Here is a 27,984-nt window from a genome sequence, read left to right on the forward strand (position 1 = left end):
GAGGTCACACAATTTGCTGCTTAATTGTGTCAAGTATTGAAACCAGAAAACGCCATATTCACCCTCGTCTCTTTTTCTTGTTGCTGTTAAATAGTTTTTGCACATATGGCAAAAATAAGGAAATGCAAAACCACAGTACATTTTAAGGAAGTGAAAACTGTCGACCATAACCTTAGGAGATAACGTTTCTTGTTGATCCTTTGCAGCTGAAAAAATAAAACAGCATTATTTTCCTTTTCAATTCTGTAATAGTTTGTTCTCTCCAGAGTTCATTGCCTGTCTTATGTATATTATGCATAACAGCTTATGCTGGTCATACATTGACATTGTTTACATCTGGTGTGTGTATGTAAATGCTATTGATGTACATATATTGCCCTAGATGGATAAAGCAGGGATCCCTTATGCAATGTAGTCAGGAAATTTGAACTTTGAAATATTTACACCTCTGGTTATCTTGATATTCTTGCTTATCTGTCTTTTACTAAACATACCATTGACCTTGTATATGGGTTAAGAACACCCTGCATGCATCCAAAGCTGCCCATACACTGTAATATTTTTTTATTTCAACCTGTGGGCTGAACAAAGAAAATATAATAGATTCCTCCAACACTTTGAGGAATCTCCCACAGTTTGCAGTGTATCCTGACGGCCACCGTCAGAATACCCCAATAAAGCCAGCAGCTCATTGGCTGCCAGCTCTGTTCATTTAACCACCTGCTGTCCGGCCGTTGTAATTAAACAGCCGGACAGCGGCTTCTTGAATCCGGGTGGGCGTTTGAGCGGCGCACACGAGCGGGAAATCAGCCTGCAATGTAAATAGCCGTGATGGCTGTTTACATACAAGCATTCCGGCGTGTGTAGAGATGCCCGATCGCTTGTAATATGCGTGCGGGTGTGCGCCCTCCCCTCTGCTGCTGGTGGTCCCGAGCTTCGCTGTGCCCGGTGTGAGCCCGGGACCAGCTCTGCGGCCGGAGATCAAGCGGAGCTCAGTACACTATCTCCGTTTGATCTCCTCCTCCTCTTCGGAATGCAGGCAGTGATGTGTATTACATCACTTCCTGCATTCACTGTCACTCTCCCGTACAGAAACCGGAAAGAAGCTGGTGAAGCAGGCGTTTGCTTCATCAGCTTCTCTGGGGGTCCCTAGGTGACATTAGGGGTCTTAAAGACCCCTGATGTCTCCATAAAGAGGACCTGTCACTGAAAATTGGTTATCACAAAGGTGGCTTGTTAGTCCCCTGTGTAATAGCAATAAAGTTAAGTGGGGAAAAAAATGTTTAAAAGAATTAGTTACAAAAAATATATTAAAAAAATTAAGTCACATATAGAGGTAATTAAAAAAATGTAAAAATGTTTTTAAAGTCCCCCCCAAACATGCATGGAGTGCGCCAGTGCGTAAACGACGATTGCATCCATTACGCCGCACATGTTACGTATCGCCGCGAATGTTGCAGTGAGAGCAATAATTCTAGGCCCATCAATCACTGATAACACTAACCTGATGAGCGGTAAAAGCTTTTAAAGCGTTGCCTATGGTCAATTTTGGGTATGGTAGTTTTTGCGAGTTCGCAGACGCATGCAATTTTAAAGCTTAACATGTTTGGTGTCTATTTACCCGATGTGACCCCGTCTTTTATATTTTGCCAAAAATGTGGGTAATAATAATTGTTTTATAACATAACGTAGGGCAAACCATTTTTTTTCCCCCAAATTTTCTGTACTTTTTTTTCATTTTATATAGTAAAAAATAAAACCCCGTAATGGTGATTACGCATTATTAAAACATATTCCAGTATTGTATTCTATCTACAGATATATTCTCCATCTGGTGGCTGATTTTGTCACTACAGTTGTTTAGATTCCTTAGTAACTGCAAAGATAAATGCTCGGTCACATGGAGAGAGAGCATTGTTTCAGGGAGACTGACCTGCCTGATCAATTGTCTAGAGACATCAGAGAATCTGTATGTTTTATCATTTACAGTCAATTCGGGGTAACATTTGTATGTGTGAAGATACTACCCGACCATTGCAGACAGCCTGCCTGAGGCTTCTGAGGAGGAGAATCAATAAGCTGGGTTGCAATTTTTTTTTTCCCTGGACGATCATTTTCTCCCTAACAGAAGCTGCTGCTGGGAATGTCTGTACTGCTGCCCCTATACCTAGACACACCAGTCACATCTGAGCATTTTTTGAAATGAGCAAAATCCCTGTCGCTGGAAAAAGTACATGAGCTTTTTTTTTGGCATATTACGGCTCGTTTTGGCCCCATAGACTCAATAGGAATCGCTTGAAAACGCACGTGTGCTGTTTTACATGCGTTTGCTCAATAACATCAATGAGCTACAATCTACTCACAAAAACACGAGACTTGATTTATGCGCATAAAGGGTGCATCAAAAACGTGCGTAGAAATGCAAAAATGCTGTCGCCTTGGTGTGAACCCAGCCTTAATCTGACAGTAATGTGCTTTTGGTGGAGAGGGTTGGCAAATTCAGGAACTGTGGAGATTCTGCCACTGCAATAAATCAACCTGAATGTTATGGTTCAAATATTTGAAACAAAAATTAAATAATTTTTTTGTTTGGATTAAATATTTGCAATAATAGCTGCATGTGGACAATGTAAAAATGGCCAAATCCTCAAATTATTACTATTCTTTAGTGAAATCATAAAATCCATAGTGATTTAAAGCTACCCTAACCTAAATAATAAACTCTGGGGTTAGGGATGCACCTATACCGTGTTTTTTTTCGGTATCGAGTACCGATATTTTTTCTTTCCTGGTACTCACCGATGCCGGAAATCCTATGGTCACCAGGTGACAAAGCATAAAGCTAGCTTTCTGGCCAATCAGGAAGCCGGAGGGCGGGTAATGACTTGTCGCCTGCTTCCCAGCTTTCTTAATGGGACATGCGGTATCAGTATTCCTGATTGGCCAGCTTCCCGACTAATCAGGAAGCCAACTCCCTGGTGACGAGGGAGCATGGTGTCGGCTTTCTGGCCAATCAGGAAGCCGGGCAGTTTGTAATGACTTGCCTCCTGCCTTCCTGATACCAGGAGCTCCAGTACAGGGATAGGCATCAGGAGCATTTGGGCGAGTATTCGCCCAAATACTGGATATTGACACCGATACCGATTCTGGTATCAGTGCATCCCCTATCTGGGGTTATTTAAGGCTTCATTTAAATTTTTTTTTACAATACTGTCCTGATGTATCACTGCTAGATAAGCAGATAGGAATCCCTTCCAACTTACACTGCAGGCAGCAAGTCCAGTTCTCAGTGCTGCCACAACGCCTCCCCTTAACCCTCTACTTCTCATTTGCAGTGACAGTGTCCTTTTCCTACTGGGCCACACAAGACATGTCACCCTATTCTACTTCATGTGGTGGAAGGAGGGGAGAAGAGCAAAGCTAGCCATCAGCTAAGCTCTGTTACCTATCCCAGCAGCATCTATATAGTTCTTTTAAAAGCAATCCGGGGGATGGAAAGGGGAATGTCTGGAATAAATCAAGATACAGAATCGTCAGCCAGCCCTGGAAATGACCATCCTGGCCAGCAAGGATTTTTTTTTTGTCTTCATGGTGACCTGGCGACTGATATGCGCAATACACTTAAATAGTCGTTTCTTTTTCATGTGATACTCTTGCATACATACACTTGGTATAAGGCAGTTACCAGACATGCGATATATTGTTTAATACTCCACATACTTCATTTGCTGTGGCTTTTGAGTATAACAAATTTTAACAGTGTGAGGGCAACTGTACTCAATCTGCAAATGAACTAATGCAGCTGTTTGCGCCAATATATTTTAGTTCTTTTTTTTTTATATTTAAATTGCCAAAAAAAAAATCTTCAGATGTAGTCATATATGCCACTATGCATGTTTTTGAGCTTGTAACATTTAATGACCATTTACTAGATATCCTTTTTTTTTTTTAATGTAAAAAAAATTAATCGTACTAAAAGGTTTCTTTATTTTTAGGATGGCGTTGCACGATCATACTTTGCTGTTTTCGATGGACACGGTGGGTTGGATGCAGCCAATTATGCTGCCACCCATGTCCATGTTACTGTGGCCGGTCATGAAGCATTGATGTCCGACCCGGCCCGTGCCCTAAAAGAAGCCTTTCAGCGTACAGATGCTATGTTCCTCAAAAAAGCAAAGAGAGAGGTAGGTGCATGTAATTCTGCACCTTTACTGTGGATGTCCTAAATTAATAGATAGTAAAGCTGAACTCTGGGCACAAATTAATATTTACCCAAACCTCTATCCCCCTCTGCATAGTTTGCTTGAGAGACGGACAATTTTGCACTTGCCTTCTTCCATTATCTGGATAGTCTTCATGGCACCCACTTTGATGTCATCACAGTGCTTAGAAAGCTTCAGCCATCAGCGGCACCTAGGAGGAGTGGCCTGCAAGGTGTCTGCATTATTTGCAGCCATGTAGGCACGTCTACCAATTCTGCAACTCCAAGGAGCCATCTGGGGGGTGTCTGAAGGGACCCTGTGGGCAGCTGCAGAGGAATAGTGTACTTTGCTGTGATCACACAGACGTACTCGCCTGTAGCATCAATGCACTGTTCCTCAGTACTCACATCAGTGTAAAGTTCTGGCACAAAGATCAGACCTACCCCTGTGTCACAAGCATAACAGTGATCTTAATGCCTGCTAGTCTGCAGGCTGGCAACACCATTTTTGCAATTGTTCCCATCGTTTTGATTTTCTACTGCTGTGTTGCTAGAGTTTGTAAAAGACCCTCCCAAACCATATATTTTCTGAAAGCACAGGCCCGGTAGAATAAAAAGATGGTGCTACTAATTTTTGTAGGTCCTGCGATGATTGCGCAAATGTTTTGTTTATTAAACCGATAAAAATACACTTAAATTGATAAAAGCACTAAAATCGGTATCCATGCACAAAAAATACTTTTCCGACTCAATCTGAAAGATAAAACTGTATTGAGTTAATAACAAATATTTGTAAATTTTAAATTGCGCCTTTGCAAAACGGTGAAAAGATGAAGTAACGCAAAACTGTAAAAAATCGTCTGTGTATTGCGTTCAATCAATGTTATTTTGAAAAAGAGCACTGGCATGTGATCTAACAACGCAGCGCATGTGGCGTACACCACAATATGGTGCACACTGTTGCACGTGTATAATGTGGGGGGGTTGTGTTTTTTCTTTCTTTTTTTATTTATTCATTTTTTTTTAATTAATTTTTTTCTGGGGTGGCGGTCAGGGGAACCGTTCTAACATAATTTTATGTTCGCTTTAGACACCAAGGCTTACTGAGTAGCCAGTTGGAAACCGTTGTGTTCCACCTTAAACCTTACGTCAGTGGCAGCGAAAAGGTTAAAGCCCAAATCGGTGCTGTAGGTGCGTGTTGAGAAGGGAGTAGAGAACTTACGCATCATCACCCACAAATTTTTTGTCTACAGCATCAAAGTACTGTTGTCATCACATCAGTGTACTGTGCCAGCACTGTATAAAGAAAACGTAAAACAGACTGTAGACTTAGCAACTGGGAGAGTGGCTGGGGGTGTAGTAGGTGGGTGTGTGGGGCAGTGAGCAACCCTGTTATCGGCTACGTGCTGAAGCATCAATGCTAGAGCACTTGCATAACAGGAGAACAGCAATCCTCCTACTTTAAGGTGGACAGTGCACTGGCTGGTATCCTCACATGAAAATAGAGCACTGTAGCTCCTGTGAAGGGATGATCTCTACAGGATACCGAAACCCCCCTAAATTTGCTAGAAGATGATCTTGCATAATGAGTATTCCCAGAGTGCAGCTTTCAAATTCAGCTGAGGTGTTTAACCTCTACATTGTACAGGCAGAAACATTTCTGAGATCACAACCTCCATCCCAGTAGATGATACTTGAAAACTTGTATATTTAAAAGGCACACACTACGGTAATCATTTCATAAAGTGTCCCCAGGCCTGTCAATAGTTTGAACAGGGACCAAGCTGCTTTGTGTGCTGACAATTTATACAGACCGGTTTTGGGGGCCTTATGGAGGAGCAATTACCATGGTTCTGTATGGTACTTTTAATGAGAGGGGAACTAGTTTTTTTAGCATTCTCCTTGTTTCCTCTGTTCTGTGATTCAGCAATCTAAATTTCCACCATGCTGCAGTACTTTATCACCACGTAGTGGACCTAAATGTTTTGGGCAAGGTTTGTGTAAGATAACCCTTATCACAGTGGAGCTCAATGCTTATTTCATCCTTATATTTTTAATGGGAATATACTGCCTTGTGACTTTACTGCCATTGTGGCTTACGCCTAGATCATTTTGGATTGCACTGAACTGTAGTTTTGTAGAAGTGATACGCATACCGGTCACGTAAAGCAGTTTCTGTCAAACTGTCATATTTGGATTACTCCTTGGCAACTAACAGGAGATTAGGGATGTTGCAGTCTGGGGACAATGAGGGGTGCATTGGGATATACAAGTACCTGACTTAGAGTTTTATCTGTCTTCAGAGACTACGCAGCGGTACCACTGGTGTATGTGCCGTATTGGAAGGGGAGCGCCTGCATGTGGCTTGGTTGGGAGATTCCCAAGCACTTCTTGTACAGCAGGGAAGTCCAGTCACCCTCATGGAGCCCCACAAGCCGGAGCGAGAGGTGAGACTTGGTATTCTGAATATATAAATGTTTCTAATATACTTTTTAAATCAGTTTAAAGGAGAACTATGGGGTTAAGGCTTTTCCCAATAGTTCTCCTTAGGGTAACGGGAGGATAATATTAAATATATATGCAACATATTTTCATAATTTCTCCCATTTATGTTGAGTACAGGGACCCCATATATATGTAGGTTTTCATACAAATGTCAATGCTGTATACAGGACTCGACAAATCCTACGTTGCCATGGCGACTAAAAATTACATCCTGGCGCCTGGGCTTTTGTCAGCCTCCTCTGCTGCCGCATCAGCTCTGCTCCTCCCCACTGGGAGCCCGCTGCATGCTGTGGTCTGTGTCTCCTTTGATCCTCGCTGCTCTCCCTGCCTGTATCAGCAGAGGAAGCAGGGATCGGAGGGGACACAGACCGCTGCAGCCAGTGCCCAGCAGGGATGAGAGAACGCTGTCAATTGCAGGAGGGACCTGAACTTTCTCCTTCAGGAGGAGAGACCTCTATCAGTTGCAGGTCCTTCCTCTGCTGATTGACAGCAGCAGTGGGCAGGTGCAACAGCCAACCTGATATTGGCTATTGCAATTTGAAATAGCCAATAGCAGGCTGGCTTTTGCTCCCAGCCATTGCCTGCTGTGTTTACATTCAGCTGCCTTAGCTGGCAGCTGTTATTCCCCAGCTATAGCTATTGAAGTGGAAAGGTGACACTAAAGGCGTAGCAGCGCGGAGCGGGGGCGCGCTGCCTTTGCGAGCAGTGTGTCATGTCATTTTCTGCTCGGCACCTCAGCTTGCGAGAGCTCGCAGAGCTGAGCGTGCCGAGATGAACAATTTCAACTTCAGCCAATCGGCTCGCGCGTATAAACCAGCGCGTCGCGATGCGACAGCTGGCAGGTTTTTACGGACGAGCCGATTGGCTGAAGGTGCTGTCAATCATCTGACTGCACTCAGCTCACACACTGCACGCAAAGCTCCATGCCGGATAGCTTTGCTTCGCTCTCACGGCCTTAAGGGTAATACATAGGTGCACCTGCGTACAAATCACGTCGGGTATCGCCGCGTGAACCAATTAAAACTGTAATTGAAACTTACAACTGTCATTCAAAATAAGTTTGTTTTTTGGGGGTTTTTTTAAACCAAGTTTTAGCTCCTAACTTTTTTGTCTGGCTCCTAGGTTCAAAGCAAATTTGTCAAGCCCTGCTGTATGGTCAAAGTGCATATAATAATATTTTTAGGCTAGAAATTACATGTGCTTACGGATTGGCAAAAAATGAGGATCCCAAAATTGTAAATTGGTGATGCATTTAAAACCATTAAAGGACATCAATGTGGAATTAATCAGAAATAACACTCACCGGATACAAATTGAACTGAATGTTTTTAGGTAGGCCCTCAATCACATGATTGCTGAAAAATCTAAAGAAGTTTGTGCAGTGAGGTTGGAAATATTATGAACTGCTGAAAAGTGTGTCTACACTGAAGTTCTACAAAAGCTCTATAAAACTACAGCACACTTTTACTGTTTGTGCATGTTGTATTGGTACCTTTTTTTATTGATAATTTCTTTCCCATAGGATGAACGAGAAAGAATAGAAGCCCTTGGTGGCTGTGTTACTTATACGGGGTGCTGGCGGGTCAATGGTACCCTTGCTGTATCCAGAGCTATTGGTGAGTACATTATATCTGTTTGCCTGTAAGATATCATTTGTACCAATACTGCTAACTGCTGTTGTAAGAGAGCAGTGTTGTAAATCTGACAAATACATATGCTTTTCCTGTCCCTCTTTACCATCCATGTAAATCAAGGAAGGTTGGGTCTGTGTCATAGATGCTTTGGGTATAGTCCCCCAGAAACCTATGGCAGTCTGCTCCGCAGGTGCAGTAAGGACACTGAAGACCTGCAGCATATGATCTAAACGAGCACTGGAGGCTGCGGTCATTAGATCGAGGTGAGTATGCATCTGTGGAGGGGGATTGTGGTATAGCATGTCAGGAAATGGGCCAAAATGATAACCACACACCACAGTCTATGGTCACATGACATTGCGGTCCCGAGTCTTTTCTGTTCTGTGCACAGGAGACAGGGTCCTCCTTTGGGTGTGCACTTCACTGCCTGCATAATGTAGTCACTTCTATTGGCTGTCCTGTGGTGGAGTCCACTCAGAATCCAGTGATTAAGTCAGTGCAAAGGGACTGGCAGCACAAACACAGTCCCCTGCACCTGGAAATGACACTGGTCTGAAAAACCCTGGACTTAGGAGAGTACATAATCCAGTATTTTTTCTTTTCTTTAAATAAATGCTGAATTAGAACCCTTCACTAAAATCTCATATAAGCTTCTACATGTTAATGTAGTTTTAGGTAATTTTCAATATTTTTTTAAACTGCAGCTTTCATTATAATACCCGTTGATCCTTCCATGAAGGTCCTTGTTCAGCCACTTCCAGGTCTAGGGTGAGGATCACTTCTTTGCACTTTTACTGCCCATTCAGAACTACATGCAGAAATAGCAGATTGAAATCTAATGCTGGAGCCAGGAATGTGGTGACAAATCTGGACTAATTTTGAAATCCTGTTTCCAAAACGTATACGCCCTTGAAACAAATGACAAAGTACTAATTTAAGTATTTAAATACCCCCTCTGCTAGTTCAACTCACCCTAGACCCTTCACCAAATCGTTTTCTAGGATGTCTAGAACGGGGAGCCTTTCTTACATGATATAGATTTCACCGTAAGGGGTAATGACCGATGTGTGGATAATGTCGGTCTTTATTCCTTTACAAGGTGACCCATCTATGTACCAACTTGCATGGGCTATATGGACTGGGGGGATATCCCAGGGATGGAAAAATCAGGGATAATTATGCTTTATATTCCGGGGTATAGGTGGAAGGGAAGGATCTGGACAGATTAATGATAGTGATTCTGGTTTCCTCCGTTTGTTATGAAATTATATCATATGATCAATTAATGATATAAGTGTGTTTCCTGTATAACAATCTTCCTAGTTTGGAGGGATGTATATTCACTTTCCTTTCGATTTGTTTCCCTTCATTCATTTATCTTTTATTACAGTCCTCCTTTAGTTTAGTATTCATGGAATCGAGTCTTCCTTGATTTGGTACCGTTGGCTTCAAATTAGCCGTATGTGCAATTGACCCTTTCCTGTTCGTCAGCCGTGGAGTACCATGGTGGGAACGGTGAAAAATAAACGATCTGGTAATACATGAGGGTTCCCTTCTAATTGGGATTGATGTGGAATCACTTTACACATCAATCCCCCATGAGTGGGGACTGAAAGCTATAGAACATTTCCTAGATGTACATTTTCCATTTATGGCAACTCAAAATGAATTCATAGTAGAACTACTTGAGTATGCCCTTTATAACAACTACTTTCAATTCTCGGGCATGTTCTATAAACAGATTAGAGGCACTTCGATGGGAGCCCCATGGGCCCCGTCCTATTCATGTCTCCATCTGGGCCTATGGGAACAGAAGCTAGTATACAATCATCCTCTATACCTGAGCCACGCAAAGACGTGGCTCAGGTATATTGATGATATACTGGTGGTGTGGAGTGGAGGTGAAGATCAATTGACATCTTTTGTCAGGGATCTGAACATTAATAATAGAAATTTAAAATTCACTTACACTCAAAGCAATACACAACTCTCCTTTCTAGACCTTTCAATAGAGATTAAAAATCAAAAATTAATCACAAAAACATATAGAAAGGAAACGTCAGCAAATACTCTTCTTCATGTGACAAGTCATCATCCCCCTCCCCTGAAACAGGGTATTCCCACAGGTCAATTTTTAAGAATAAAACGCAATTGCAGCGAACCTGCTGATTACTTGAGGGAGTCCAAAGACCTATACAAACGTTTCAGGGAAAGGGGATACCCTCATAAACTTATTAAAAGAAGTAAACTAAAAGCAAATCAAAGACCAAGAAAAGACCTTCTGAAAAATAAAGAACTAAAAACAGAAGGCCCAGTAAATGAGAAAAATAATTACACACGTATAATATCGAAATATGGTTCTAATTGGTAAAAATTAAGGCAACTCCTAACAAAACATTGGCATATATTCGATCTATGCCCACCAATATCGAAAATAGTAGGTCCTAGACCCCTACTTACAGCCCGTCGTTCAAGAAATCTAAAAGACAGTTTAGTCAATTCCGAATATACACCTAGTTCATCAAAACAATTATTCCCAAACTACAAAAAAAGACTTAAAGGCATGTATCCATGTGGGGGCTGTCAGGTTTGCCCATACGTGGACAAAACAAAAACCTTTAGAAACTCCGAAAATACAAAATCTTTCAATATAGTAAGTTTTAATAACTGCAATTCAAGTAAAGTCATATATTTGATTGAATGCCCATGCCAGAAATTCTACGTGGGCAAGACTAAAAGACAACTAAAAGTAAGAATAGGTGAACACCTAAATGATATTAAAAGAAGAGATGTAGACAGTCCCCTAGCCCAACACTTTTTAGAACATCATAAGGGGGTCCCGGAGGGTCTTACAGTCAGTCATCTATGCACTAAACATTTCTCACCCTGCAGAGGAGATTTCGATAAGATCCTCCAACAGCGGGAGAAGATGTGGATCTATAGATTAAATACGATGTTGCCTATAGGGTTAAACAATGAATGCAACCTAAATGTCTTTTTATAAGATAACATGTGTGGCTTAATTTGGCAATGGATGCACATCTTCTCGCAACCTTTTTTACTCATATGGGGTTAAATTGCCTTTGAGAACTACTTACATATCATTGAAATTAAGGGGGGAAAATCTGTATATAAACACGGCTGTGTGGGAAACACTCTCTACATATGCAAAAAAAGTTTTTATTCGTGTGCTGTCTAATAAAACCAATGAATGGTTTCACCTGGAGGAAGGGGCACTATCCGCTAAAATCTGAACCAATGAACGGAAAGGAAGAAGGAGGCATGATCTAACTATTTAAGAAACAGTTCTCCTAACCTCAGAATATGTCCTGACGAAGCCCCGTATAGCAGGAGGGGCGAAACGCGTCGACAGACAGAGACCAGACACATAATCATCATACAATAAGTGGATGCACGATCCAGAATCTAAGGAACGCTGCTAAGCTTTCAATCGGGGTTAAGGGGCTCTCAGTAACGGACAGACAACACCCAGAACTTCCAGGAAATTGTCTAAAAGATCCTTCAGGTGGAAATATCCCCTGAATCCACTGTTGGGGATTAGATCGTAACAAATCATCCCCTTGAGGAAACAACAAGACGTCCACACACCTGAATGGACTACTAGACTACACAGGAAAAGATCTTCAAACCGCCCTGACTATAAAAAAGGAAAAAAACTTCAGTAACGTGAGTGACAAAAAGTTTCATGTTTTATGTCCGTCAATGACACTGTCTGAAATATCACTCTGATATGAAATCCTATACCTTCTACACTTAAAATTCAACATTGTAGAGAAAGAGAAGACTATAGTCAGGCGAATTATTGAAGACAGCCCAATGTGTTAGTCTGTCCAGGAGAGAAAATTCCCCCTTCCCCCTCTGCCTCTAGCAGAAAGTTCGTTTTCACTTCACCGTTCCCACCATGGTACTCCACGGCTGACTAACAGGAAAGGGTCAATTGCACATACGGCTAATTTGAAGCCAACGGTACCAAATCAAGGAAGACTCTATTCCATAAATACTAAACTAAAGGAGGACTGTAATAAAAGATGAATGAAGGGAAACAAATCGAAAGGAAAGTGAATATACATCCCTCCAAACTAGGAAGATTGTTATACAGGAAACACACTTATATCATTAATTGATCATATGATATAATTTCATAACAAACGGAGGAAACCAGAATCACTATCATTAATCTGTCCAGATCCTTCCCTTCCACCTATACCCCGGAATATAAAGCATAATTATCCCTGATTTTTCCATCCCTGGGATATCCCCCCAGTCCATATAGCCCATGCAAGTTGGTACATAGATGGGTCACCTTGTAAAGGAATAAAGACCGACATTATCCACACATCGGTCATTACCCCTTACGGTGAAATCTATATCAAGTGCTTATGAGGATCGATCCACATACAATTTATGATTGTCTGTATTTTATTCAGTTTTAATGGTGGTGAGTGAGCTAAGTGTGATGTTCCATATTTTCTTCAAATAAAATTAATTTTTGTATAACATACTCGCTTGTCCGGATCCATAAATTGACCACTACTAACTTGTTATCTCCTAACGAGTTAACCCCTTTTTCTTTTGTACCAATTAACCTGGTTACGGATCGGAATACACAAGCAGTTATGCAAACCTCAATAGGGTGACTACAATTAGTCGGATCTCCAGGCAGGAACACAAATCCCCTTTTTTTTCTTACATGGTGGACCTGTCCAATAGTTTAGGACTATTCTTAGGAAAAAGGTCCATTCTGTGCTCCGAAATTTGCTTCAGAACCCCATACCCATGAACTGTCCAGTTAGCTGTCCGATATCCTCAGGGTGTCTGATAGTCCACCTTTTGCAAAAATGTAATTAATGCACATTCATTTAAAGCGCTGCGGAAACTGTTGGCGCTTAAAAAATCCTATATTATAATAATTTAAAAAAAATTGCATTTATTACATTTTTTGCATTGAAGCCTGCAGAGCATTGCAGCTGCGATAAGTTGGTAAAGTGGGTGTAAGATGAAACTTGGTCTAAATGGTATATTAAGTCTTTAAATACATTGGATTACAACAAAAAATTTATAGTATGGCCAAATATAAGGGCATCTGAAATCCATGGATCACAAACTTTTTACCAGGCGATTTTGACCATCATCTGATTGGTCTATGATTGCTGGGACTATCGCTGTCTAACGAGGCCCTTGACCCCTGAGAATGTCAGGGCGCCCAACCACCCATGCATCTTTCCCAATTTCCATTCTTACTCTTTGCACCACCACACCCATGGAATGTGATATGTCTAACATGATGACTTGTCAACACAATCCACTGTTGCAGTATATGATGTTGTAACATAACCATTGTCTTTGTATGAGGACTGCTGTAACACTTCTAGATATGTATTTTGCATCCTGTAAACCTTATCTATTTCATAATAAAAATGAATAAACCAAAATAACACATTCCTTTTGAATACTGTTAGAAGCTAAGATACCATTATGAGAGTGTTACTTTATTTTCTATAATTTCTTTTAGTGTAATTATACTTTTTTTTTTGTCGGCATGCTTTTTTCCCCCCATTTTTTTCCTGCTCTCTTCTAACAGTGTGTACCTGTTTGCAGGTGACATCGACCAAAAGCCATACGTGTCTGGAGAAGCTGATGTTACCACCCACGTTCTTAGTGGCACTGAAGACTTCCTGGTTTTGGGATGTGATGGATTTTATGATGTTGTGACATCTTCTGAGGTACCCAGTCTTGTTCTAGGTCACCTTCTGGAGAATGGTGGAGATGGACAGCATGTTGCTGAGAGGCTGGTGTCTGCAGCAAAAGAGGGTGGCTCTAGTGACAACATCACCGTAATGGTGGTCTTTCTGCGAGACCCAGCTAAAGTCTTGGAAGATTTTCTAGCCCATGGAAGTGTGGAGGCAGAACCGTTGTTTGATTTTGGAGGTGGTGGAGCAGAGGTTGGATAAGACCATGCTGGCTGATGTTTTTTCTTCCTGCTAATCCAGTTCTATGGCTCATATAGATGTCATAATCTCAGGATATTTTGTTAGGGAAACCAGTAGAATACTGGACTTGTATAGGGAGTCACATCTCATACTAATTATCAGACAGTTCTGTTTAACACTCAGTTAATGTCAATTCATCATTTTCAAAAACTGGATATTTCTCATGAGATACCCAATGAGTTTAAAGGGATGGTAATATCAAGAACACTGTACATTTTTGTAAAAGAAGCCATTTTGTGTGCTTTTTAATGGAGCTTAATGGATGATTGTACCATCATAGATTGTGCCATTACAGTATAGCTGTTTTTGTTAAGCTTTGCCACTGACTAAAACTCATACCTACACTTAACAGTCAAATTGTGCAACTGCTGTACAGTCTGTTTTAGGTTTATAACCAACTGTGTAGCATGGAGTCCTTCCTAAATAATCCATCTGATTTTTCCATCACTAAAGCATTGTTAGTAAATCTAAAGGATATTGTACATTCAGACTGTAATGTGCATTGACAGTCCATGTAGAGCAAAGCAGCTGGTTCAGGTTAGTGATGGGCCCACTTGGAGCTTATACTCATTTCCCTCTGTTTACCCCTTGCTCTGTTCAGATCCCAAGCGTGAAGAAAAAATACCCTGTACTGTGTGTATGGGGAGCCTGTAGTTTAGCTACTTTCCTCCCACTTGAGAGCACTGGTGCTTGGCAATTTGGCTGGTGCTGTCACACGAGGAAGGGCTTGCACAGAGCTAAATTTGTTTGCTCCAAAGGGTGGAAAGAGAAACAAGTTGTATCCTGCTGGAGAGGCCTGCATTAAAGTCAGTTACATTGCCCTGCAAGGGCAAAACACATTCACTTGAAGTGAAAAAAGTGACTATTCCATGTTATGTCTGTTATCATGGAACGGTTTTATCTTTAGAAATTGTTACATACCACACAGTTATGATGGCCTTATCTGTTACTATTGCTCAGAAATGGATGTCTGCTGAAAGTACCCCACTTTTTGTATGATTTCCCCCTGATTGGTTCAATTTATGAAATCGCAGATTAAGAAATGCATAAAAAGCAATCGGATTTGAACATGCCAAGACCATGACATTTTGGCAATGCGCTTGAATCAGGGTTGGCGTCTAAAAATTGAGCAAGCATTTTCCAGACTTTTAAATAGAAAGGGTAGCATTTCAGTGCATGGTGATTGCTGCTCATCAGCCAATGGAGCACACATTGTATTACCCACAGCATGATCCTACAAGCCTGGTTGCTGTTCTGGAATTCTCTCAGGTAGAATGTGTACTACATAGGGAATGAATGTGTACTACATAGGGAATGAAGGATATGTTAAAGGGAAAGTATATGTGTGTGTATATTGTATATATAATTATGCAACTTTCACATTCTTGCTCATCAGTATTTTTTGCTGCGCTGCTGATTGAGATCAGTAAACTAGCCACCATGGGGATATAGGGATATTTTTATTTCACGGAGGTTATTCATCCTTCCTGCTTTGCAGCTCTTGGGCTCAGACATCAACCACATAAGGAGTGCATGATTTTCATTGGGTTAGCTGCCTCATAGACTTGCGTGAGAAACAGCTGTAAGATGCAACCATTGTGTAGCCCTGCAAAGCAGAAAGCATATATAATCCTATTTCTTTTTACATATATCATAAACTATACACAGAAATAAGGTTAAAGAAAACATAAACACACAATGATAAGTTGTTCACATCAACCTGTTTTTTAATTTTGACATCCATATCTAAAAACATTAAAAAGACTCTACATTCCCTTTAAAACCCTCATTGTCTCAGTACTTGCCTGTTCCTCCAGGGTATGCAGTAGAGAGAGGAAAGAAAGATATGCAAAAGATCAAAAATGAAGCTTTTGTTAGTAGCGGTTGACATGCTTTAAAGGCCTATTCACATCACATGCGTTGGTCTGTGTGGCTTAATGCAGGCCCAAAGCAATGAAATGCATGGTTCCCAAGAGGCAATTTCACATCAATGCACTGCGTTGGTGTACACTGGTTGAAAATGGAACATGCTGCATTTAACTATAGTGTATTACAGTGCATCACAGCACGCATTTATAAAAAAAGTATTTTGGCTCCTGCTGTGAAAAAAATGCACATCAATGCAATGTTGTAAAATGCATACCAACGCAAGTCAACTCAAGTGCAGTGTTGGTGGTGTGAATCCAGCCTTTCGGAGGCACTGGCATCTTACCCATTCAGTGCCACTTACCTCTCCAGCACTCAACCACTGATCATTCCTCAATCGCAGCCAGCACCAACATACCCAATGCCTCCTAGTATGATGGCGCACACCTCATATGAGTAACTGAGGGGTGATGTTACTTTATTGTGACTTCAGAAATGCTTGCATATCCATTACAGGAAACACACCTTTAAAAATGGGCATTCAAATGACTAACATAATGGCATATGCAGCCAAAAGCTAAATGCCAGGATAATCCAATATTGTCGAAGCATGTGTATTCTTACTTGAATCTTGGCATGCTGTGTGTATTCCAAATCAGTGTAGTAAACCAGTATGAAACTTTGCCTCTGTGCAGGAACTTTCTGTAATAAAGACCAGTCACTGCTGCTGCTCTCTCCTTGTACAGGGTGACAGGTCTTGTATTTGCCCCCCTCCTGTCGTTTTCTGTACGCTGCCTATATTGGGTAGACCTTTAGGATCCCTCCCACAGCTCTGTTCTCTCCACAGGGAATATGTAACCACTATTTTACAAGGTAATAACTGGGATTTCAAAGGCATGCTGCAAAGTGTGTTTTTATACTTTACGGCTATCAAGGAATATGTTTAAATTACGTTTTTGTGTCTGGAGTTGAGCATTAAATGGTTAGTCTACCTTTCCAAAAAAATGTGCCTATGCATTCCAGCTTCTGTAGTATATTATAAAAACAGTGCGTGGGTTTTAAAAAAGATACTTCATTTCAAAGTATACCTGTAGGCACATGTGCAGTGCGCTCTCTCCCTCTGTCACAGCAGCATCTAAGCTCAGCACTGTTGGGACAGAGTATGCACTGCATATCCGCAGGATTTGAGTGAGGCAGAGGTCGCTTGTTCCTGTGCTGTTGTGGGGGCTGGGGAGGGACACTCACTCTAGAAGTTCACAGGCTGGAGATGGACTGTGCATGACCTACAGGTATACCTTGGAAATGAAGCATTCTTTTTAATCCTGGGGATGGCTTTATTATATACTACAGAAGTCCTAATACATAGGTACTCTGATGTAAAGGTGATTTTAAAGGTGAACTAACCTCGTAAGACTTGACTATGGCATATACACTGAGTGGCCAGATTATTATGACCACCCCATCAGTACTTCGTTGGGCCACGAGATGACTTCGTTGGGCCGCCACGTGACTCCACGAGATGTTGAAAGGTGATGCGAGGAATCTGACACTGCACTGTTGCCCTTCTGTTGTCTTGTACCAGTCTTGCCACTCTCCGTTCTGCCCTAACATTGACTAGTCGCTGACGGCCACAATTCGCACGTTCAGACCCATATTTTTGGCTGACAGTCCAGTCTTTAAACACTTTAACAACAGCTGCTCTTGAACATTTAACGAATTCTGCTGTTTTGCTGATACTCGCTCCATGGCTCCGAGCGCCAACAATCATCCCACGTTCAAAGGATGTTAAATCGCGTTGTTTACCCATATCGTCAGAAAAAAATCACCTACTCTCGTGGTAAACAACCTGCTTCCCTATTTATAATGGTCTGGCCCTCTAGCAACTTCAGCGCAAAATTATAGCTAATTATAGCTCATTTGCCTCCAAACGTCAGGTGGTCATAATAATCTGGCCAGTCGGTGTATAATTGTGGAGTGCGAGATTTGTTCATTTTCATTTGCAATTTTGAAAACCCTTTTAGGGGTGGGGTTGTTCACCCTATCTCCAGACCAGAATGTTTTTTGCCTGATCCGAAAACACATCCCTATAGATTCCAATGATTTTTTTTAGGTTTAGTTCACACCATTGCGTTCAGTTCCAGAGCTTTCCAAAAAAAAAGTTCAGCCTGTCACATTTTTTCTGGTCTGGAACGCACAAAAATGCATATAAACACATGCAAGCGCACTGGAACGCACCTAAAAACTGAGAATTAAATGCACATGCCCATGTTTGCAGAAACACGTCCAGCTATTGTGTGAACAAACCCTTCGTGTGGCATTGGTCAACTTGAACATTTTAGCACAAAAGCATTACATTGTGCAGGTTTGTGTGCATTGACCGTGGAATTGTTCACTTGTACAGAAATGCACTGTAATGGTGTGAGAAGAGATGTGTACCTGTAGTGCTGTATGTTGCTTGCTTCATTTATAGACTACGTTTAATACCTCCACATTGCAGGCCTGTGAATGTTGCCTTTCATTACCACTAATTGGCAATATTATGTATATTTAAAAAACATCTAAAACCACCATGTTTGAATACATACTTATATTTTATTTTGGCTGTCTACAGTGTTAACCCCTTTTTATATGGCGCTCCTCCCATATCTCACACTTTATTAAAGACTCTGAGCCTATCACTGTCTACATACTATAGATCTAGTATTGTATAAATATCATGTGTGACTATTTAAAACTTGTTTTTATATAACTGACAGTATTAATGTTTTTCTACCGGTAAGCTTAAATTTTATTTTGTAATATTTACTTCTAAACATGACTTCTGTATTGACCTCCGTCTGTCTTGGTGTTCACTAGCTTTCTGTGAGGTGAAGCATAAAGAAGTGCCAGGCGTACTATGTTAATGTTTAATAAAGCTACATAATCTGCCCAGTATTGTGCCCAAAGAGAACCAGACTGTTATGTAACCTCTGTTTACCTATGAGTATTGTACAAAATAAACCTCTCCATCTATTAACAAGTGGAAGCTGATTGTTGGTTTTTTTTTCATTGTAGTGGATTGAGTGTAACATGTTTTATAAACTATAAAAAGTGAATGAACTATAAATGTGCCTATTTGTGCTTTTTATTCCCTACGGACTAGTGTTCCTTCTTTGGTGCCAAGAGAAAAGCATGCACCCCCTTTTGTGACTTCCTGTCTTTTTAGGGCTTTTACTGTATATTAGTGATGCACCAATAACAGTATCTGTATCAGTGCCGATACTGGGCAATTGCACGTGAAGATGCCCCAATACCGGTGCTTTATATTTTCAAATGGAAGCAGCTGCCTGAGGTCCCGTGCTTGCTGGGGACCTCATGGCAGCCTTCTTGGGAACCATGCAGCACCTGTTTACAGCACTTCCACTGCCCGCACATCTCCCCCACTACTGAAACCAGCACCACTCACACATCACACAAACTCTGCTGGTTGGAGGGGACCGGGCCAAGTACATTCACCAACTGAGCCTGCTGAGAAGAGAAGGTGATCTCCCTGTACAGGTCAGTGTCTGTATGGCACTACTACTATAGCAGGAGCAAGGTTACTAGAAGAGGGACTGAAACCCTCCATAGACTGGACTGTCACCTGTCTTGAGCACAGGGACACCCTCCATAGCCGAGACTGTCACCTGTCTTGAGCACAGGGACACCCTCCATAGCCGAGACTGTCACCTGTCTTGAGCACAGGGACACCCTCCATAGCCGAGACTGTCACCTGTCTTGAGCACAGGGACCCCCTCCGTAGAAAGGACTGTCACCTGTCTTGAGTACAGGGACACCCTCCATTGGCCTCGACTGCTGTCGCCTGTCCTGAGCACAGGGACAACCTCCATGGATGAGAACAATGTATTGCTAAGATTTGTAGTCCTCTATAGCTGATTTGTTTTCTGCATTGCTGTATAATGTATTGCTGTGATTTGTAGTCCTCTATGCAGAATGGCACCAGCGATAATGTATTGCTGGGATTTGTAGTCCTCAATAGCTGATGCTATTATTCTGCATTGCTGTATAACATTTGCTGGGATTTGTAGTCCTTTATAGCCAATGCCATTCCGCATTGCTGTATTATGTATTGCTGAGATTTGTAGTCCTCTATAGCTGATGGTATTTATCATTCTGTAAACTGTCACATGGCACAAAAAAGGTATTGGTATTGGTGAGTATGTGACAAAGTATCGGTAATTGGTCTGGAAAAAATATCAGTGCATCCCTACTGTACATGTTTTACTGCTAAAATGCTGCTTATTACAACTGCAATCAGCCAGTCCTTGATGACATCCGTACGTGGAGGGGAAGGAAAAATGGTGTCCTCACAGAAAAGCACCTCACCGTTTAACCGCATATTTAAAAATCATTATTTGGTTATTCTTGTAAAAGGGGTCAAACTGATTGTTTTTGACTTGGGACTACAATAAGAAAGTTATGCCCACCGGATCCTCAGAGCCGGTTTTCCGTCCAGCATCTCTCCCCCTCCGCTGCAGCGGTCTAAGGATCCTTGAGTCACCACATCCAATACAATGAAGGGCATTTATCAAAACTGGAGCAGCTGTGCAATAATTTTCAAATCTTAACTGAACAAACTGAAGAGAGAAGCTGATTGGTTGTCATGCACAGCTGTTCCAGTTTTTGATCAATTCCCCCCATTTGTGTATAGGGTGTAGGAATAGAAGCCAAGGGACATACCATCGCTGCAGTGGAGGAAGAGATAGGCTAGAGGGAGCACAATGGCAGCCGACTGGCTCTGAGGTACGGGTAAGTATATCCTTTTTTTTTTTTCTTTCTTTCTTTCTTTTTTTTTGTCCCTAGACGAAAATGAGCAGTTAACCCTTGCAGTGTAGAAGTAGCCCCACTGCAAGGGTTAATATAGCCCCCCCGAGTTCTTATTGAATGGTTACAACAGTGGCAGTGAAAGGGCTAAGGGATTGTTCACAATGAAAGTGTGTGCGTTCCAGAGCGGTAGCTGCTGGAATGCACCGCAATCAATAAGAAACTTCTCCCTGTGTTTTGGGGCGGGAGGGGGTGTGGCGGTGCATTGAATGCAATGGCACCGCTTCCAGGCCCGCCCCCACGCGTTCGATCGCACTCCGGGCGTTGGGGCATGGAAGTGGTGCCATTGAATTCAATGCACCGCCACGCCCCCTCCCGCTCTGGAACGCACATGCTTTCGGTGAGAACAAGGCCTTAAGGACTGCTATTGTGAAAATTGTAAGTGGGTGATAACTGTATGTTGTTAATTCATGTAATTATTGTATTTAGTAGAACTTTTTTTTAATTTTGCATGCCTTGCCAAATAGTTTTTTTTATTCTAATACACGTGGATCAAGCTGTCCGGCTAACATTTCAGGGGTGCTTACACCATTCAGGGACTTGGCAGAAGAATAATGGGCATCTTGCTAATGTTTGCTCTAGGGCTGCAACAACTAATCGACATAATCGATAATTGAAAAAGTTGTCAACTTTTTCAAGTACTATTGCTGCGATTTGTTGTATTCCTCTATTGCTGGTGGTATTCTGCATTGTGCTGTATAATGTGCTTTTGTAGTCCTCTATAGCCGATGCCATTCTTGTTCATTGCTGTATAATTTTACACGTTCCATTTCACACCACTCTATCTTTTTTTTACTTCCACCGCTCCAAGCTTGCTCCTGTGATGGATTACAACCTCAATACAAACTAGTAGTCCTACCGTATCACTGGAGCCATTTTTTAAACTTTATTTTATTGTTTATCCGATTAACCGATTAACCGACCCTAATAATCGGCTACCTAATCGATTTTGAAAATAATCGTTAGCAGCAGCTCTAGTTTGCTCACTGGTGGGACTTTTGCTTTCAAAAAGGATCAAATGGAATACAGGCAATACATGCATCAACAGGCCTATAGGTTCAGCCACCCGATAAAGACTAAGATATGTCTTTGGAGTTCCACATATTTCCCTATTTGCAAAGGTTCTTTGGTAAGATGTACCTACCAGTGTGTTTCTGACTTGGTGGATACAGTCGCTTTAGCCTGGAATCAAACATCAAGGCTGCTCTGCTGTAATGCTAATATTCAGTTGCTGTGCGTAGCTGCAAGTGAACTCTACCCTTTCATGGCAGCAGTGATTCCGGGAATTCACAATGACTAGTTCAAAGTCATATTGAGCATATGTCAGAGGGGATAGAATGAGCTATTAACAATAGTGATCTATCACCATCTCATAGAACAACAATGTATTTGATAGGAACAAATATCAGTATGTGGTATATCATACAGCAGATTGTTAAACTCAAGCCATGACTTCAATCTGTTCTAAGGAGCAAGCAAATCTTATATAACTGCGTAGTAAGCCCATTGCACATTTAAATATCAATGAGCAGCTCAATAGCTACACTTCTAGCCGAAAAGACTAATTGCCTTTTAACGAGTCCAAGTAGGTGCACTATGACCTCCACTCACATTTGTGTATAGCTGAACAATAGTCAGCTTTTCCCGTAAATATGACTGTGGGATCTGACTCATGTCCAGACACATGGAAACAGCAGAGACTTGCAGAGTTCAGTCTATGTAATGATGCCTCTGGCACCAAGCACAGAAAACGCACCCAATGGAGCATTAGCAGGAAGCCCCAACGTGTCAGTAGTAAGGACTAGAAGACACGAAGAAGTGCTAAAAAGGAGAGAAGCATGCAGGAATGTAGCTACGCATATGTTTGTGGACAGGGCTACTCCTCCCTGAATTCACAATTGTGGAATGTCAGTTTAACTTTATTACCAAATAAAATAGGAAGAGAACTACATGATTGTGCCTAGTGCTCAAATGACAACCTGCAGTGGGGATGCGGATAGAAGGAACCTTTTACAGTGATGGAAACCTTTCAGAGATGCTAGAGAATTGATTGTGCTCCCTCTCTGATACTTGTCTCCGCTCCATAGCAACCACAACATTCACATCTCCTGATTTGTCCCTGTCCATTGTGGAGCTTAGTGACCAATCCTGTGATTCACACTGTGTGAGGCCAGCCTTGTAACACAGCAGCAACAAACATACACGGTGCATTACTCAATGCAGTCTGCTCCATGCATCCCTTGTCTAATTTGTTCAAGTTTTATTATTATATTGATAATACAGCTGAAATAGGTGTGCCTGGTGCTCAAAAGATAAACAGCAGCAGGAAGGCAGAGAAAATTAACTCTTACAGTGATGGAACCTTTCAGAGATGCTAAAGAATTGGTTGTGCTCGACAGCTGCTCCTCCCCGATACTTGTCTCCGCTCCATAGCAACCAACATTCACATCTCATGATTTGTTCCTATCTATTGTGGAGCTTAGTGACCGATCCTGTGATTCACACTGTACGAGGCCAGCCGTGCAAAACAACAAGAAACATACACCGCAATTTCCAATAAATGCTAATATGTGATTCTGATGTTCCATTTTCTGTCCTTCAGCAATATATACGCTGCTTAAGGTCCTCTTATACGTGTGCTTGCTCAGTGTGTGTGTATATAAACAACACAATATAGGCATGTGCTACCTTCTCTCTATATAGTCCAAGTGACCTGGGAGCACCCACAAAAATAGAATAAATACCAGAAAGGGGCACGTGCAAGCAATTTAATGTACAGCCTGCATTGATGGGGCACAGCCTTGTATATACAGTATATGTGAGTGTGTTTTCCCATGGACACCAAAACACTTTCATGGACATGCTGATAGAAGAGGGGTAGGCAACATCGGCCCTCCAGCTGTTGTAGAACTACAGACCCCATAACGCATTGAAAGATTCTGGCAGCCACATGCATAACTCTCAGGCCCCGTTCACACTGAGCGATTTATCGCAGCGATATCGCTCATATTTCCGCGCGATATCGCTCTATGTAGCTTCTCCAATACATTTCAATGGAGCTGTTCACATCTCGTCGCTCAATATCGCTTGTAGCTTGTCGCTGGTAGCTTGTCGCTCCTACATGACCCTTTTTTAGAGCGATTTTGAGCGATATTGCTCCTGATTGCATACAGCCCAATAGGAAAAAGTTGCGCGACACGTCGCTCAATATCGCTCAATATCGCTCAAAGTTGCGTGATTTTCATGTCGCTCAGTGTGAATGGGGCCTCAGAGTCATGGGAATTGGAATTTCACCATAGCTGGAGTGTCCAGGTTACCTACTACTGTGACAGAACATCATTCTGATTATCTCAGGATAAATGATAAGCTTGATATTTTGGGGTGATCAATATTTGATACCCTCCCCCTCCCCACCCCCCACAGGTCATCCTAGATAAACACATGTTTCATCTGTGATCTGATCATTCATGTTTATGGAAAGATACTCTGATGTCTATGGGCAGGTCTAAAGAAGATCTATAACCAATCCTTAACGCCTTTCCGCTGGCATAAAGCACATATGCAGACAGGCCTTAATGCCAGCTGTATGCATATATTTGTCAGCCGGCATGCTGTTCTGTGCTGAGAGCATGCGGACTGAAGCAGTCATAGCACAGTGACCAAGCTGTCACTGAGAGCCCCCAGTCACTGTTAAAGGAGAATTATTAGGTGAGTGATTTTCACTCAGCCTCATAATCTGAGCCGACCTGTGACAATGAAACTGTCGGGAAGTGAGCGAACACATACCGGCGCTCGCTCACTTCTCGATCCTGTGCTGGCAGAGAGCCGTGACGGGAGGGACTGGATTCCCCCTCCCCTGTCCGATCCTCCAGCGCTGACTGGCGGAACGGATGGGGGAGGGGGCGGATACAGCTGGCTCTGCCTCTAGATAAGCAGAGCCAGCTGTCACTCACGCAGCTGGGCGGATCCAGACATAATTGTTGGGATCCGTTCCGGCTGCGGCATCTCAGTATACCACGAGCTGTAGCTCGCGGTATACTGAGCTTTGGGTGGCGGGAGGACGCTAGTTTGTGTCCTCCCGTTACCCTTAGGAGGACTATGGGGAAAAGCACTAACCCCATAGTTCTCCTTTAATGATCTGGAACCAGTGGGATGGGCTCCTGATCATGTGACAGGTGATCACATGATCCAGAAGTCTTTCTCCTGAAGTTAAGATCCCCTTTAAGGTCTGGCAACAGGTCAAAATATCATATAACCTTTAGCATGGCAATGAACTTACAAATGTAATTTTCTATCTTTCTAAACATGCAACTTTCTTTAGAGTAATACCTGGTCTCCCTCTGTCTTCCCCAATTGTTTTCAGGGTGGTACCTTTCCTGAATCCATGTTCCACATTGGTGGATATGCCCCAAAGTACAAAAGCAATGGATTTTGAGTAAATAAGCTTCTTAGATTTCTTTTACCCTCTTAAATAAAAAAGCATCCAACTGTATTTCTACTTGCAGGCTTGCAGGCACCTAATTAACAAAGAACTTATATACAAAATGTCTCTAGATCTGGTCACAGTGGATCAATTAAACCAATATCTTGCTGGCATTTAATGCGCCCCAACATTTGTCACATTCCGGGGGGGGGGACCATGCCCCCTCTCTTCCCCCTCCATTTACTGATCTGGTGCCCCTGTAAATTTGAATGTCACAGATGTATTTCTCTTTTTGTACACCTTTAAAAAAAAAAAAAATCTAATCAAACTCTTGTGGAAGAAAGAAATAGTTATTTTTAGAGATTCTGCCATTAAGGTTCATGTTAAGGGACTTCCTGGTATAGGGTGACAACACTCTAGCCCTGACTTCAAATTGCTGTCCTGTATTGTCAGTATGTAATCAGTGGATAGAAATGTGGGTGACAAATGATCAATATTTCCTAGATTTGATGAATATATCCAAATGATCTGTTCATATGTGTATGGTGAACATTTCATGAATCATGGACGGGAGGTACTGAGAGAGTATGGGAACGTGGAAGTCCAGACAATGTGTGAGCTATCACTGTCCAGGTTATCGGAGTAACCCCAGGGTTCCCCCAGTCCAGACACCAGGTAGTGGCTGTAAACACAAAAACAACACAGACACCCACTAGTATCTAAGCTGCCATCACCCCCAAATTACAAGCTTGTGAGGAATCTTGCTCCAGAGTCCAGACACCTCGAGTCAGCACGCTCTGCTCTCAATCAGACTGGCACACAGACCACACACGCTGCTCTCACTAGCAGGTACAGGTACCGGTAGTACAAACACACAAGTCTCCTGCAATATCACAAGTCACCACTGGAGGGAGACTCACCCAAATTTAGCTGGCTGGACACACACAGACAGATTCAAAGCTCACATACGATCTGGTGCACTGTAATGGTTGTGTGGCAGCCTAAGTGATTTCCCCAGGCCTCAGAGCTTCCCCAAACTATGCTGTGGGCCGAGATCCTACACAGTCACCTTTCCCACTGCCCACACACAAACACATCAGATACACAGATCCCTGTCTGGCAATGAGATCAGTCCCTGCCTATAAGAACTTCCACACACTGGTACTGATCTGCAATCAGACTGACCATCTCGTTCTCTGCCAGCCAAGCACTGCAATACAGGGAACACTAGGACACAATGCAATCTCACCCATATTAGCAATGACCTACAAACTAGCTAATAGACACTGATATGCAATACAGCTAAACACACAACAGTTACACAATATATCTTGACTGTTCTTCAGAGCAATCAAAAAACAAGCTTATTACATTTTATATATGACACCCCAAGATGAGCAGTGCATAGAAAAGGTGCAGCTACAAAAAGTAGAAAAAAGACAAGTTACAAAGTGAGACATAAATACAAGCAAACAGAAAGGCAGAAACTTACAGAAAAATATTACTTTTCTTGTTTCTTGGGCTGGAAAGAAAACCTGGACCCCCATTCCCCACCCGCCCACCGAACAAATACACACTGATGGGACCCCTGAAGTATGAGCCACAGTTGATTTGGGATCTCCATTGTTATACCTTACAGATCAAAGTGGATGACAACCCACTTAGACTACTCAATTGGATGGAAGGGGCTGGCTGCTACATTTACCTAAACTGCCTAAATTACCTTAGGTAGGATATTTGTAATAACAACCTTCATATCCTCATAATGGTTTCCAGTTGTGAGTTATTGATTCAAAAGTAAGTTATGGTTCCAGCTGTTGTTCTGCTAGACATAGAGTATCGGAGTTTGGACTAGCAGAACAACAGTAGCACCATAAAAAGAGCCAAATATTAATAAAGTTCACATGTTTTATCATGAAACAAAGGTACAGAGTAAATCAGTTTGTCCTCGGCTAACATTGTACCTGAATTACTATATGCAGTGGCAGAACTACTGCCGGTGCATGCGCACCAGGGCCTCAGCATGGGGGGCCCAGCACAGTCCCTGCGCATAGATGGTGGGACTTGCCGGCCGCCAGTCTCTGCGCCAGGAGTGTCGGATCATCTGTTCATCTGACACTCCTGGCGTAGAGATGGGGGGCCCGCTGGCCGCCGGATACTGATCCTGTGCTATCCGGCGGCTGGCAAGACCCACCATCTATGCACAGGGACTGTGCTTGGCTCCCCCCGGCCTGAGGTCTCGCGCTTCCGGGGACCTCACGCCCGCCAGACTCGCTCAGAAGCAAGTGAGGGAAGCGGGGACACAAGATATCCCTGCCCCCTCACCATTCTACAGTTTTGCCGCGCCCGGATCGGAGGTAAGTGATGCGTTGGAGAGGGGGGGGGGCGGGTGATCAAGAGGGGGGGTGATCAAAAGGTGGGCTGAGGAGTGGTGATAAGGGGCAGGGGGACGATGTGATAAGGGACAGGGGGAGGATGTGA

At 42.4% G+C, this 27,984-nt stretch overlaps 1 protein-coding gene across 1 annotated transcript in view; it reads left to right on the top strand.

Annotated features, from left to right (window-relative positions):
• Nucleotides 1–14,490, top strand: part of PPM1F (protein phosphatase, Mg2+/Mn2+ dependent 1F) — a 30,252-nt gene extending 15,762 nt beyond the window's left edge. The window contains exons 4-7 of the mRNA XM_018566029.1: nt 3,996–4,184; nt 6,505–6,648; nt 8,229–8,322; nt 13,960–14,490. Coding sequence (XP_018421531.1) covers nt 3,996–4,184; nt 6,505–6,648; nt 8,229–8,322; nt 13,960–14,312 — 780 coding nt within the window. The 3' untranslated portion in view covers nt 14,313–14,490. The remainder of the gene's footprint in view (nt 1–3,995; nt 4,185–6,504; nt 6,649–8,228; nt 8,323–13,959) is intronic.
• The last annotated feature ends 13,494 nt before the right edge of the window (nt 14,491–27,984 follow it).

Source organism: Nanorana parkeri, unplaced genomic scaffold (assembly GCF_000935625.1).
Source record: "Nanorana parkeri isolate BGI_ZX_2015 unplaced genomic scaffold, ASM93562v1 scaffold909, whole genome shotgun sequence".
In the NCBI taxonomy this organism is placed as follows: domain Eukaryota; kingdom Metazoa; phylum Chordata; class Amphibia; order Anura; family Dicroglossidae; genus Nanorana; species Nanorana parkeri.